Genomic DNA, 14,004 nt, shown 5'->3' with positions numbered 1-14,004 from the left:
AACAAGAGACCATGATCGGCGATCACCGATCATTCATTTTTTCACAGAAATCGGCCGATTATGATCGGTGGCTGATTGATCGGCACACCTCTACTTATGATCATGCTTCAGCTCATCTCAGTTTGCTTAGTCAGAAATTCAGTATAAAATGTTCTTCAAGAAGTGACGTCTCAAGTGACTTGCTGGTCTAACAGCCAGCAGGTTTAAACTACAAAGAAAAGGCACTGCTCCCACACAGCAGGCCCACTTTCACTGCCTTTCCACTGTGTAATCAATGAAGGGAACAGGGAGGGGGCCCTGGGATAGGGAAAACAGGAGCAGCACATGGGACTGAACTGTTGAGACAAGGAAAGTAATTTGCTTTCCAAGGTTTGACAAAAAAGGAAGTGGGTGGAAAAAAAATTAGGAATATGACTTTTCTTTCTCTCTGACAGAGCAAATTTAATATCTGAAGTAAAAAAAAAAACTGGTCATTTTTATGAGGCCTTTTACAGATAACATCGTTAATTATACACACATAATTACAAAACATCATAAATATTCAAATCTATTGCATCAACTGTGTCAGTTTATCTATATATGCACCTCTGGTAACATTTTATCTGTCTAAAAAGTATGACAGCAGGTTGGAGAGTGGGAAAATACAGAAGGATGACTTGAGACTGTGTCGGACTGAGGCAGTCTGACAGAAGGGAGGCTGCCTGTGCCACCGAACCATCTTACCACCACCAGCAGGCAAGGCCGGTTCTTGCCCAAGGACAATGACTGAGACAAATGGAGTGAGCGTTCAAACAGGCAACCCACTGGTTACAGGAAAAACTCCTACCGTTGTCACCACCATATAAAATTAACAATTATTTATAAACCCCCAGAAATACATGTTTAATAAAAGACAAAAAAAGTAGTAATACTGGATATGAGACTGGAGTATTTGTGACTAGTAAAAGAAGTATCCATTGCGTGACCTGAGTGTAATAGTTTGGACTGCTACAAGCAAATAGTCTACATATCTGACCTACAACATATTGAACATTTTTTTGGTTAAAATTAATATACAGTAGTTGAGTGTACAGTGGAAAGAAATGGCTCTTGATAAGAGCTAAGACAACCATGCCAAGTGTGAAGGGAGCATACAGGAATGTCAGGCTCTTCAACAATATAAGACACTGTGGCAGGGTTGTGAGGTGAAAGGAGGTAATGGAGGAGCACAAAGGAGAGAAAGGAGAGGGGGAAGGGAAAGGTAGAAAAATGTGGAGGGGGGACTGAAGAGGGAAGAACCAGCAAAGAAAAGAAAGACGGACAAGTATAAGACACAACACTAGAAGAACAAAAAGGAGAGTGATAAGGGGTGAGGGGGATGGTGATGAGGAGAAAAGAAAAAGAGGTGCAAGTTGAAGGAAAAGTAAGAAAGAATGACATAAATTGGAAGCATGGGTGCTTGAAAAGAAGGATGAGAAATTGTTCATAAAAAAAACTCTCTGGGTACAACATGAATAATGAAGAAGGAATTTTACATTAGGTATGAGGTTCTCCACCTCCTACAATCTATCATAAAAGATTTCGTGGTCAAGCTTCAGCTGTAAAGCAGATGCTGTGTAGATGATAAATAGGTCAGTGGAAATGAGGAGTGGGAGAGCTCTAAGGCTGAAATGTCGAGTGCTGAACCAAGTTTGTAATACAGTTCCTCGGGTCTCTTATATGGCAAATCAATGTCAAGAACTCACAACGACCCTAGTATGTCTTAACTTCAGCAGTCTTGAATTGGCTACATCAAAATACTATGACTTTAACCAATCACTCGTTTAAAAATGCAAGTTTTACTTCAGAAAACTTACCTTCTCAGTCTGATTTTTAAAAATTCTATGGACTTTCAACTAAGGTAATTAGGAGAAAAATGCCAATACTAGCAATCAAGAATTTTCATAAGACAATGTTCTTAAATACAATATATAAAAGCCACAGTTGGACAAGGTCATTTCCTCTTCCTCCCTCTACCTTTGACTACCCAAAACAATCTATTTTTTTTTCCCAATTCACTTTTTTCAGATGTTAGTGTTCTTGTTTTGTCTTGGCATGGCTTGCCTGGACCACCTACGTATTTCAAGTATTTGCTTTAATGACATTTGAATCCCAGAAGTCTGGATTATATCTTAACAAAGTTATGCTTACAATATTTAGAAGTGGTTGGCAAAAATCCAATGACCAGATGGTGTGCTGTTCTTTATTATAATTTCCTGTCTACAAATGATAGCTAGAACCACACTACCTAGTATTCATGTGAAGATAAAAGACAATGCTTCCTTTCCCTTCAAAATGTTTGTATTAACCCTCCTGTGGTCTTAGTACGACGCTCAGAAGGAGCGCGGCAAATGTCTCGGGAAGCGGGGTAGTTGTCTCGACAAACCGTCAGTTTCCGAAACCACACACACAAAAAAGATCTTGTAAAAGCACACATGGGGTGAGTCCGATCCCGCTGGTCCACGCACAGAGGAAAAATCTCACAGGATCTAAATGACACAAAACTCTTAAGGTCATAGGAGGGGTAAAACTTAAAATTTGCCTAAATTTTAAAGTAGGATATCTCTGAGCTACATCTGTGCATAAGTTGTACTACTGGCAATTTTTTTTCCCACTTTTTGCATCATGAAAGAAAAAAGCTGTGCCTTTTCATGCATTTTGTCTCGAGGTGCATTTTGTAACTTCAGTCAAAATCAATACATTGAAAGAGATAGACAAAATGTTGATGTTGCTGTGAAGTGAAACTTTTCTCAGCCTTCAAGATCAAGTATCTCTGCCAGGCAAAGCATCTTTTCTACAGCACCTTCTCATGTTTATGCTACAGGGCAACTGATGCAGAAATGCAACCGGCTCAGCTCCCCAACATCCTCATCCAGCTCTCCTGGATCACTGTTCTCTTGCCACCCACCTCGGGGCACAGCCCAAACCAATTTTTATAACTTGCCTCTGACATTTATGGGTGCATGTGGGGGAGGGGTGCATGGGGGTTGAGGTATGTAAAAAGGGAGGGTAAGAAATACATCTCCAAGGAAAAACTTGGATGTAATCTTGCTTAATTTGTGTGCTTTTACTTTATTATCTTGTCAGAGAAAGACAATGTGCAAGAAAAGCATTGGGCTGTGAAAAGCAGCATGAGACTATGACAGGAAATGTTTGGAAAAAGTTAAGAATTGTTACTGCAGTACAGGTAATGCTGCTGACAACTCAGTTTGAGGATGTTTCCCTTGTTTGTCATTGCCAACTTTGTGGCTTAGGAGCACATCTGTCATGCACCAGATTTACGTACCTGACAGAGCCGGGACGTAAAACCCTTAAAATCTTTGAGATGTGCATGCATGATGCCCCTAACTTCTTTTCTTGGAATTGAAGCATCCACCAAATCATGTTTTTTTTTTTTTCCTACCATGTGGATTTACAGTTACAGCATCTGCAGTTTCTGCAACTTTTGGTATATTTCTTAGTTAAGTATTTACTGCTCACAAGATTACAATATTAAAATTGTGTCTAACCAACTGTTCCGTGGTATGACAGATGTAAGTTACGAGAGGCGGGGGGTCAAATTAAACTAGTGCCTCCATTAGTTACAGTTGGGATTGAAAAGGGCACTTTCAGTTCTAAGAAAAGACGCCGTTAATCAGCTGCAGTTAAGTCAGCTTCTGATGAAGTGCAGGGCGAGGTGACAGGCTTAAAAGATGGTTCATGGAAAAGGAGGCTCATCGACTTGAGCCAAGAGATGGACAAAACGAAGAGGTTTGTAAAAGGCTACGATAAGTAAGGAACAAGAAAAAAATAGGTAATTAGTGAAAGAGAGAAACATTCTGAAATAATTCTGTTTTATTGTGGAGACCTTGCAAAAGGGACATCTAAATCAGCATCTAGACACAAAGACAAACAACTTTTAAGATGCAATATAGAGTTTCCATAGAGTTTCATAGTGGTAAATTGCTTTTGTTCAGAGTATATGATATGCATCCTTGTTTTCAATGGGTACAAAGAAAAAGAAGCGTAGAATCCATTATTTTACACCAAACAGCATTTTGGAAATCCAAATACAAAATTATAATCTTATCTGAAATTAGGCAAGACTGGTGCTGACATTATTTTGGCATGCTCAACTAAATAAAGCTATTGTTAGCAACTGCCATTTCTGTTGCCATTTTGTAATACTTTTGGAAGAAAAACAAAGGATCATAGTCACCAAACATATATATTGTGTCCAGTGTGGCATTGGGGCGACTCGGAGTTCATCCAACCAGCCAAAAATACTTCTGATATTACTGCAGTGATTACTGTGATCTGATGTAATATCCAGCTATAATGAAAATTGAATGAAATAAAGATTTATGGAATATCAAGTTCTGGCTTGTCTTCAAAAAGTCTGTCACTTTTCATTTGTTTTGAAAGGTGCATATGTATTGGGAACAAGGCTGCAAAAGTATGAGATGTTTTACTTTTGCAACAGTATCACCATCTTATTTTCCCCCTTGTTTAAGAGTCAACTTGGAAATTAGGTTTTCATGTTTTGACATTACCTGCGAGTGATCAGATAATTATTACCTAAACGCAGTAGGTCACTTTGACATTCAGTTTTATGTACCTGGCATTCTGAGGTAAATAAATCTTCCTCAGTGCAGACTAAGAATTTGCATCATGAGATTAAATTACACTTTTTTCAACAATAACATACACTGTAAAGGCTACTTTACTTTTCACAATAATACAAGAAAGACAAATTCAACTGTTTGGAAATTGTTAGAGTTACAAAAAAGAGAAAAAAAAAGAAGAAGAAGAGGAAGCATGGACAGTGATGTTGCAGAAACTAAGAGCTACTTGTTACTCCAAACAAACCACACAGCAGTATACCAAAAATCTATATTACCAACATTTTTGTTAAATCTTTTGAAAAATGTCTAGAGTTTCTGCATCCCAGTTACCTTGTTGATTTGCTATGTACCACTCCTTCAGTCTCTGTTTTCAATTGTTTGAGCTGCGTCACCATCAAAGTATCAGATCTTTTTGTGTTCACAAACTCACTGACGTGTATCCTTGACTCCACGACAGGCATTTTTAGTTAAACTTCAGGAAGCATCTAAGGTAGTAGTTAGAAATAAGAACAAAAAGCGAAAGAAATTTAAATAATTTCAGGAATGTACTGTCATTTAATAAAATGAAATATACATTTCCTTGAGGCTTGTTTGTCAGATTAAAAGTAAATATTTCAAACTAATGTTAAGCTATTTTTTAAATATGCCTTTTTATTAAGATGACATTTCTGTAATAATTTAATTCTTAAATGAACATTTCAATTATTCATCTGGTTTTTGGCAAACACACATAAAAAAATCCTTAGTGGATGCTTATTACACTAAGAATTATAGTTTGTCTAAAGACAGTTTTAGCAAGTTCTCAAATTTACACAACCACTTTTAGATTCACTAATCAAAAAGGTCTTGCAATGAAACAGTATGCTAAATAAATCCCTCATATTGCAAAGGATTTATTTAACATTTTTAATTAAGGCATGCATTTAAGCCTTTAATAAAATCTAAGTTAAATAATGCATAGTGCTTGTTCATAGATAAAAGAAAGGGAGAAACTCCGAGAAATCTTTCCTGTCTGAGCGCAGGAATATCAACGGCTCACAAACACATTTACAACACGCTGAACAATGCACCAAGTTAAAGATTAGCTGCTTCTTCAATACTTTCTTTACAGAATATAAAACATGCCTTCTATACCTACACTGAATGGAAACTGCTTAGATAAATGTGACACTCAGAATGTGCTGAGTTACACATTAATGAGATTTACAGAAAGACCCATCATGGCCAATCGATCTAGCTGTTCAAGAGTGTCCAGAGGAGAATTTCAGAAGAAGTGGAGCAAATGGAGAGTTAATGAACCACGCATTGGCCATTATTAGTCTTTTTCACCTCTCAACTATGACCTTTAGTTAGGAAAGAGAGTTGAACAATAAACCTGTACTTTGAAAAGAGCAGATGAGACTTAAACACAGAGTCTATCACCCTTAAAGAAATTGAAAATGTAACGGAATGGATCAGGAAACCAGTCGCTAGTACATAATGCTTATATTAAAAGCAACTACTGCATGGTCCAGTGGAAGTGATTTAATCTACATTTCGGTCAGGTCTAAGTTAATAAATATCTGCTTCTATTTTCGTCTTGGCTGTCCTTCCTTCCTTATTTTTCCTTTTGTCTCTGAATCTTCCCAGACAAATTATTTCAAGTGTATATTAGAATAATGTATTGTTGCCACTTTCAAGCTTATCTCCAGAGATTAGAGATCAGTTTTAATACACCAGAGTATAATGGTGTAAAAACTAAAACTCAAATTAAAAAAACTAGTTTGTTTTTTTTATCATGTAAGATGAAAAAAAAGAAGTATTTTACAAAAGTGTGTTAATTTATACTTGCATAAATCTATAAGGTTTTGATTAGAGAAAATCCAGTTGGTTGTAAACACTGACAGGTTCTTGGTCTTTGCAATGTCTGTCCAACATGATACAGTAAAACTTGCTTTGACAAGAGTTGTGCAAATATGTAACAGGATGCTAATGCCTGGGATGTGTGAAGTGTCCACACCAGTACGACAGCAAACAGTTTTTTACGAACTAGTCTGACAACGTCTGTTGACATTCAAAGGTGGCTTGAGGTTAAAATCGTAAACAGTGCTTACTCAGACTGGTCGTGTAACAGATAGATGGGATCAGTGTGCAAGGTCGTGTTCACAACAGAATTACAGCTCTTACTCAGAGTGACATGACATATCCCTCAAAATGCCAACCACTTAAAGAGGAAATAATTAAAACAGAAAAGTTCACATATTCTCACCTCTACCTGAAAACAACTCATGTTTGACAATGCCATTAGTTAAATCTTTGTTGTATGTGTATCTTTCACAGGGGATTGACTGAAACACAGCCAGTGAAAAATAAACTGTTGAGCTTGTTTTGGTCTGACCTGACATGGCGGTGTTACTCCTCAGAGAGGGACTCTGTCTCACCTGTTACACACATGTGGCAAATAAGAGTGCTGTTGTTTCAGTGTTGCCGTGGTGAAGGAACATTTCGTCTTCACATGTAAAGAGAACAGCAGCACAGTTTGCAAAGCTCTCAATGAACTGTGTGGTTTCAAGTCACCTAAGTGGTGGATGTTTTTAGAGAAAACCCTGGATCTATGAGAAGTTTCTATTTTGGATTTAGAATTCCTTTAAAAAGAGTTTCCTTTCTGCATTAAGGTAACATAGAACATCAGTCATAACTCATGATTTTTTCCTAATCTCCTTGCTGTGGTTTGATCAGGAGACTGCAGCATTCTGTGCAGTTCCAGAATACTGCATATTAATCCAAGAATAGAGCTACATAAACAGCATACAGATGATTAGACAAAGTAGAACATAAGCCTCACTCAAGTGCTACATAATTATACAATTGTAAATGCAAATTTTTGTAAGTATCGTTAATCACCGCACTCATAAATGATAGGACAGACTAAACAGAATGTAATAAAATGACATCACTAAATAAATAATCGACTAAATAGCTTACTATTAACTTGAACAAACAAATTGCTAAGATTACACATATTTTAATATCTACATTCAATTTAAAATACCTGACTTAAAGTGCATCTGGAAAGTTTTCACAACATTACTTTTGTTCCACATTTTGATATGTTACAGCCTTATTCCAAAATGGATTACACTTATTTTTCCCTTAAAACACCTCATAATAAGATTGTGCAAAAACAAGTCATATAAAGGTCCCACAGTTGACACTGCATGTCCGAGGTAAAAAAAAATAAAATAAAATCCCTTAAGACCTCTGAGACAGGACTGTCGCAAGATACAAACCAATGTACAAAATACACACATATATATATATTACTGAAGCTCAAAATGAGCACAGTGGCCTTCACAATTCATAAACAGGAATTCTTTTGGAACAACTAGGACATTTCCTAGAGCTCTCTGGTCGTCTAAACTGAGCAACCAGGAAGAATAGCTTTAGCCAGGGAAGTGAACAAGAGTGTGACGGTCCCTTTGTCAGAGCTGCAGCATTGCTTTGGAAAAAGAGGGGAAGGTTCCAGAAGGACATTTCCAAGGTTCTCCAAGAGGAATGAGGTAAGATGCCCATCGACAGGTGTGCCAAACTTGTGGCAACATATCCAAGATGACTAAAGGTGGTAATTGCTCTCAAAAGTGCAGCAACAGGTTTTGAACAAAGTCTGTGAATATGTATGTGATTTCATATTTTTTGGGTTTTTTTATTATCACATTTTTTAAAATGTAGGCTAATAATGTTAATACTTTCTGGATGAACTGAATTCTTCAAAAGTAACTAATTCCAGCAGAATTGCAGTCTCCACTGTCCTCCTTCCGTCATTTAGCTCTGACAGCCTATGAGAGGAACTAACATAGGTACATATAAACAGCGTGTGACCTTTTCAAAGAACACAACTTCAAAAATACCGAACAATCGCTCAACCAGAAATACTCCTGAACAGCAAAGCTTGTCCTTACGTGAGAAAGCTGGCTTTCTTCAGAATGCTTACTGACAGAAGGCAGCAACACGTGGGGGATGGGGGCATCAATTGGCTTCATATGACCAGAGAAAACGCTGATCCTTTCTCTAGACTCAGTCTATGATATCAATTTATGAGGAATTTATTAAAAATATTTGAACGCAGTTATGGTTTTGATACTCTAAACCCACGGCACACATTGATACCACAACATGATCCATGCCAAACAAAATCGCATGATTCAGTTGCTCTCAAATTATGCCTGAGTTTGCGCCACCGTTTTTAAAAAAAAAATCTGTGTGAGTCAGAATTTTTTACAATCAGCATATGAATCTAAATTGGAGTCAATGTGCTGTGCACACAATTGCTGTAAATGTGGAGGGTAGCGAGGTGGCTGCCTTATAAAGACTAACAACCATCTAATTAGTTCATGGCATGGATTAGCTGAGCTGTCTTATGTAACTGTACTTTCTAAAATGAATGTTTATGGTTTTGCCATTTTTATCTGATACAGCATCTCTATCATAGCCTGGACAGTTTGTCATGCTGTAGTATAATTTACTCCAAACTGATGAATACAATTTGTCTGAGTCTTTTTATAATGAGCTCCACTTCTTCCCACCGGAACAAATATGGCAGTTCATGTAAACTTTTTGTGACTTTCACCAAGTTTCGTTTTTCTTCTGTTTCTTATAAATGTGAACTCAGAAAGGTGCCAGTTCAGTCTGGCAGAGAGGGAGATGCACAAATTGCCGTTTATCTCTCACATCTCAGGCCGAGCAACACTGCTGTGCTCTGGCAGTCTCCACTCACAAATCTTCAGACAAATCTAATCTTCTCACCCCACGCTGCTCAATCTTCCTACATACAGTTAACCCAGCAGAGACAGATTAATGAGAAATTAATCCCTTTAATTCACTGTAAAGGTCTCCCATTCTTTTAACCAGTTAAGATGCCTTTGCTCTTTGCCAGATAATGATGATAATAATAAATGTAATTTACAAAGATATTTCTGTAAGAAAAGATCTTCATCTGAAAGTTCTTTCAAGATAAAAAAGAAACATAAGACAGAATTGTGATGGTTTCTTTAATGATTAGAGTTTGAAACTCTACAAAATCTACATCTGAGAGAAATGGGATTTAATCTGATCCTGCTAAATTTCCTGCAGTAGTGTGCAGTTTGTTGCCATTTCCTGCTTTGCTGTCTCCTTAATTCATTATCAGCTACTGGTTCACAGCTGACTAATGCACAGAATGAACAATGACGGCAAACGTTGAAATGTTTCCAGCAAGCCTGCATGACTCAGAGTTTACTGACACAAAGGCAGTTAGAGATATAGAAAAAAAAAAATCACGTATTTTATTTTAAAAGTATATATTGTTAAAAACAAGCTTGCTGAACGATATAACCACAAGCCAGTAGTGATGTCTCTTTGCATCAGTTGTCATCTCATTAAATTTAACCAGGTTTTACAGCTGTCCATGAGTGCACTACATGAACGACTTGGCGCCAGTACAAGGTGACAAGTCAAATTCATAATCTTACATGAACAAACTTTAATCTCGGACTAATATGAGGCTATCAGAAATAAGATTGATAAATTAAACTGCAAAATGAGCCTGAAGCAAATGGTGGAAAAAAAATAAATAAATAAAAATGCTGACACTTTGATTGTGTACATGTATTAGCTTATCAATATCACTGCTCCAACATTAGGGCCTGGCAAGATGTCACAGCCGCTAAAGTTGTGTGTTGCACTGAATAGATGTGTTGTAGAAATCTTGTCTGAAATAGCAGTCTTATAAGAGGTGAAAATGTATAACATAAGACCATATTCTTAAGCGTGTTAAGTGATTTTTATTGCAAATCATGCCTATTTCTAGAAATTATTTTTTTAAATCATACGCTATTCAGATCAAACTAAATTTAATATCAGATGAAAACAACCAAAGCAGCTACCAAAACCAGTTTTCAAATGATTTCATTTATCAAGTGAAAAACACAAGTAAAACAAACCATACCATAAATTAATCCCTTTTCCACTGTGTTGAATCATGAATAAATTGATTATCTTGCTTTATGGAAGATCTGCAAGACAGATGAATTATAGAAAGAAACTCTGCCATCCTCATCAAAAATAATATATGAACATCACTCTGTTCATGGGGAATTAAGTGTTTCACATGTTTTATTCTTTTTGTCTTTCTATTCAGAAACCTAATGGGTTCCTGTTTTGTTATGTTTTATAAATAAGTGGAAGTTTAATAATTTGAGAAAAAAAGACAATGTGATTTAATACAGCTGACACAGAAAAGTTGTTAAAATATAAAATTAAATTCAACATTTAATGAAAAATGAAAATAAAATAAGAAATACAGCCCTCTGTGTTATGGAAAGTTAGTCGGCCCCCTGACGCAAGAGAAAACTCAAATTTGATTTTCATGAAAGTGGTTCCTTATCAACAGATCTGTTGATAAATTAACTTAGTCGAGAACTTGCATCCTATTTCTCACATATTTTTTTTTCTTATGTTATATTTTTTATATCATCAAATAGTTTTCATTACCAGCAAAAATGACCTGAGTAAAAGAGAATAGTTGGTTTGCATATAATTTAATTTAATGTGTAATTTTGGGGGACAGAGGGATCAACCGAGCCCTATGTAAACAGTTAACTGCCACCCTTTTTGAATCATAAATTATAAAAGTCCATCAAACGTCAAATTAGGTATAAGTAAGTATAAATATAGTATAAGTAAGCAAAAAATGTTTATGCCTATCAGTTGCTCAGGACAAGAAATATATAGGAAAACATCATTAAAGATACTGACAATAAATTAGTATTCTTTCCTTGCAAAAAAAACTAAACCAAGAGTCTTTGTCAAGTCACTAGATAAATGCCAAAAATCTGTCTAGCTTACAAACGTCATCATGGCTTCCCCACTTCTCTCAAGATTTCCATTTCGACTTCCTCTCCGAGTTAGATACCTGTGGCTTCCTTCCATTGTGTTGTCAGGCCAGTGTCAAACCATTTTCACGCAGGAAGGGCCAGACCGAGGCCTATTTTCCTGCCAACAACAACAGAACCAGCAAATGCTGCTATGGCAGCACACTTGGAGGTCTGCTTCATATAAGCAGCTCGCTGCTTCTAGTAGAGAAGTAAAATGTTTTTCCAGGCAGCACCTAAGCATTCTTAGGCTTAAGCCGCTAACTGTTAATGCATTTCATTGGGGTTTTATCATGTGTGTTCTGTGTAGATCTCACAAAGAGCTATTCATCCATCAAATGAACACTGGAAATGATCAGTGATACAGTCAGAAGGAGCTACAGAGGTCCACACCTTAGGTTGAAGCATTTGTATATGGGAGAACTATTTCTTGAGAACTCCATAATAAGTCGTTCCATATACAAAAGGACGCAATACTTTTTTGACCATTATAGAAAGCACTGTGTTTACAAAAAGAAACTACAATTGAACACCACCCTAAACACAATTTGTTAACAGACATACTCCATCCAATCTGACAACATCTGAGTGGTTTTGCAAAGAAGAATGACTGCAAATGTTTAAGTTTTGGGGCGTATGGTAGAGCCATACCCCCAAAAAACCTAGAGTTGCAACTGCAGCAAAAGACGGGTTAAGGCATCTTAAATCAAGGAGATTTAATACAGAATGCACACCACACATCTCAATATTAAATGTAATCTTTTTTATTTATTTATTTATTTTTATCTTGAGCATCATTTCACTTAATTTGACCTGGTTTGCCACATAAAATCCCAGTACAATACTTTAGAGTTTTGGGATTGCATTGTGACAAAATGTAAAAGTGCATTGAGGTAAAAATGTTTTTCGCGAGGCACTGTACATTCTGCACTATATTGCTTCAGACAAAAACAAGGGCAAATATGAGGAGAAGTGGCTTATGTGGCTTTGTGTGAACATGCATATGAGGTTTAGAAAGAATCCTCCATTAATCGTAGTAAACAGCTGAGGTTTGCCATAATCCTTAACATCAACACCACTGCCTTCACCTACAGCAGCTTGCTTAAAAAAAAAAGTCTGCAGTCAAATTGGCCCTGATTAAGATTAAGTCTACTTCCTGGAATTGAAAGCTGTAAAATATAGCTTCAGAGAGCAGGGAAAAAAAGGAAAGAGAGAGAAGGGAGGGAGATCACAGTCCAGTGCACAACTTCAAAGGAAACCTTCAGAACAGTGATGGAGCACATGGGAGACCAAACCTCCTGCCAGGCAAGCCGAGCACAAGACAGTGAGCACATTTAGTTTACAACTAAAAAACATCTAGTCATGCACAATGTTTCATCATTAAACTTTTCTTTAATTCTGGATGTGGTTCGAAGTATTAAGTAATACATTTATTGAATAGCAGATGTCTTAATAAATATGTTTTCTATTCAAGACATACCAGCAGAGACAAACTAAAACACCAACACTTCGATTCTCAGCCCAGTTGCTTGGCTCTAAATAGCAAAATCCAACAGTTCTCAAACTGTGATAGAAGTCCCGCTTGTCCTATTTGTGATGCTTTAAGTGGAACTCAGAACAGCTTCTGGTTGGAACTGTTTGCAAGATTCAATGTGCTGTGGAGTAGGACTATAAAAGCAACAAGATGAGTTGTTCAAGCAAATAAACTATTGCTACATCAGAAACCTCTTAAAAGAGAGGTGCAGGAGAGGAAAAACTCAGTACAAACTGAAGTTTAAAACTGCTTTCCATTTACCCCTAAATCGTGACACCAAATAAGAGTGTATATACACTAAACTAAAATTGAATGTGCTGTAAAATTGAGTGTGCAAACTGTTTATCTAATAGGATGGAGTTAACAGTTTGGAGGTCACAGGAAGGAAGGTTTTCCTGTAAAACTGTAAATTACTGGAGTGCTATTTTATTATATTTCTAAAAAATCTGAGGAAAAACTGATGCAAACAACAGTTTGTTAAAATAGGATCAAAAGTCAGCTCAGCACAAAAGTTGACGACCACACTGCATCCAATTATTTCAAATGTAGATCCCAAGCTGTACCCACGCACATATCTGGAGAGCGTCGACATTAATAATCACAGAATTAAACAGTTTTTTGTTGTTTTGATTTTCCCCCCCCCCGGTTCAGCACTCACCCGGATCCGTCTCATGGCAGCAACAATCTCCACTCTGCTGCTCGGCCGCGTCACATCCAGACTGCCGATATACTGCCGCCAAGAAGGTGAAACATGACAGGTACAAAAGGTGTGTTAATGACACAACAATTGGAGTTTACTTTGTTTGTATTAACCACAACACGTCAAGAATCTAATTGAATTATTACTTATATGGGCACAAGTTTAGTTTGTTTGTAAAGATCATAAATGACTTTCCCTGAGAACAAAACCTCACAGGATTTGTTTCCAAAGTCGCAAAATGAGATTTCTATCGTCAGTTGT

At 36.8% G+C, this 14,004-nt stretch overlaps 1 protein-coding gene across 1 annotated transcript in view; it reads right to left on the bottom strand.

Moving 5' to 3' along the window:
* The window catches only part of LOC103151121 (carboxyl-terminal PDZ ligand of neuronal nitric oxide synthase protein-like), a 92,762-nt gene extending 78,953 nt beyond the window's left edge, over positions 1 to 13,809 (bottom strand). Inside the window, exon 1 of the mRNA XM_016681148.1 lies at positions 13,702 to 13,809. Within this exon, the coding sequence (XP_016536634.1) occupies positions 13,702 to 13,716 (15 nt within the window). The 5' untranslated portion in view covers positions 13,717 to 13,809. The remainder of the gene's footprint in view (positions 1 to 13,701) is intronic.
* Between the last annotated feature and the right edge of the window lie 195 nt (positions 13,810 to 14,004).

The sequence above is a fragment of the Poecilia formosa genome, unplaced genomic scaffold (assembly GCF_000485575.1).
Source record: "Poecilia formosa unplaced genomic scaffold, Poecilia_formosa-5.1.2 Scaffold271, whole genome shotgun sequence".
In the NCBI taxonomy this organism is placed as follows: Eukaryota; Metazoa; Chordata; class Actinopteri; order Cyprinodontiformes; family Poeciliidae; genus Poecilia; species Poecilia formosa.
The sequence above is the reverse complement of the archived record's forward strand: the minus strand, read 5'-3'. Positions and strand labels throughout refer to the sequence as shown.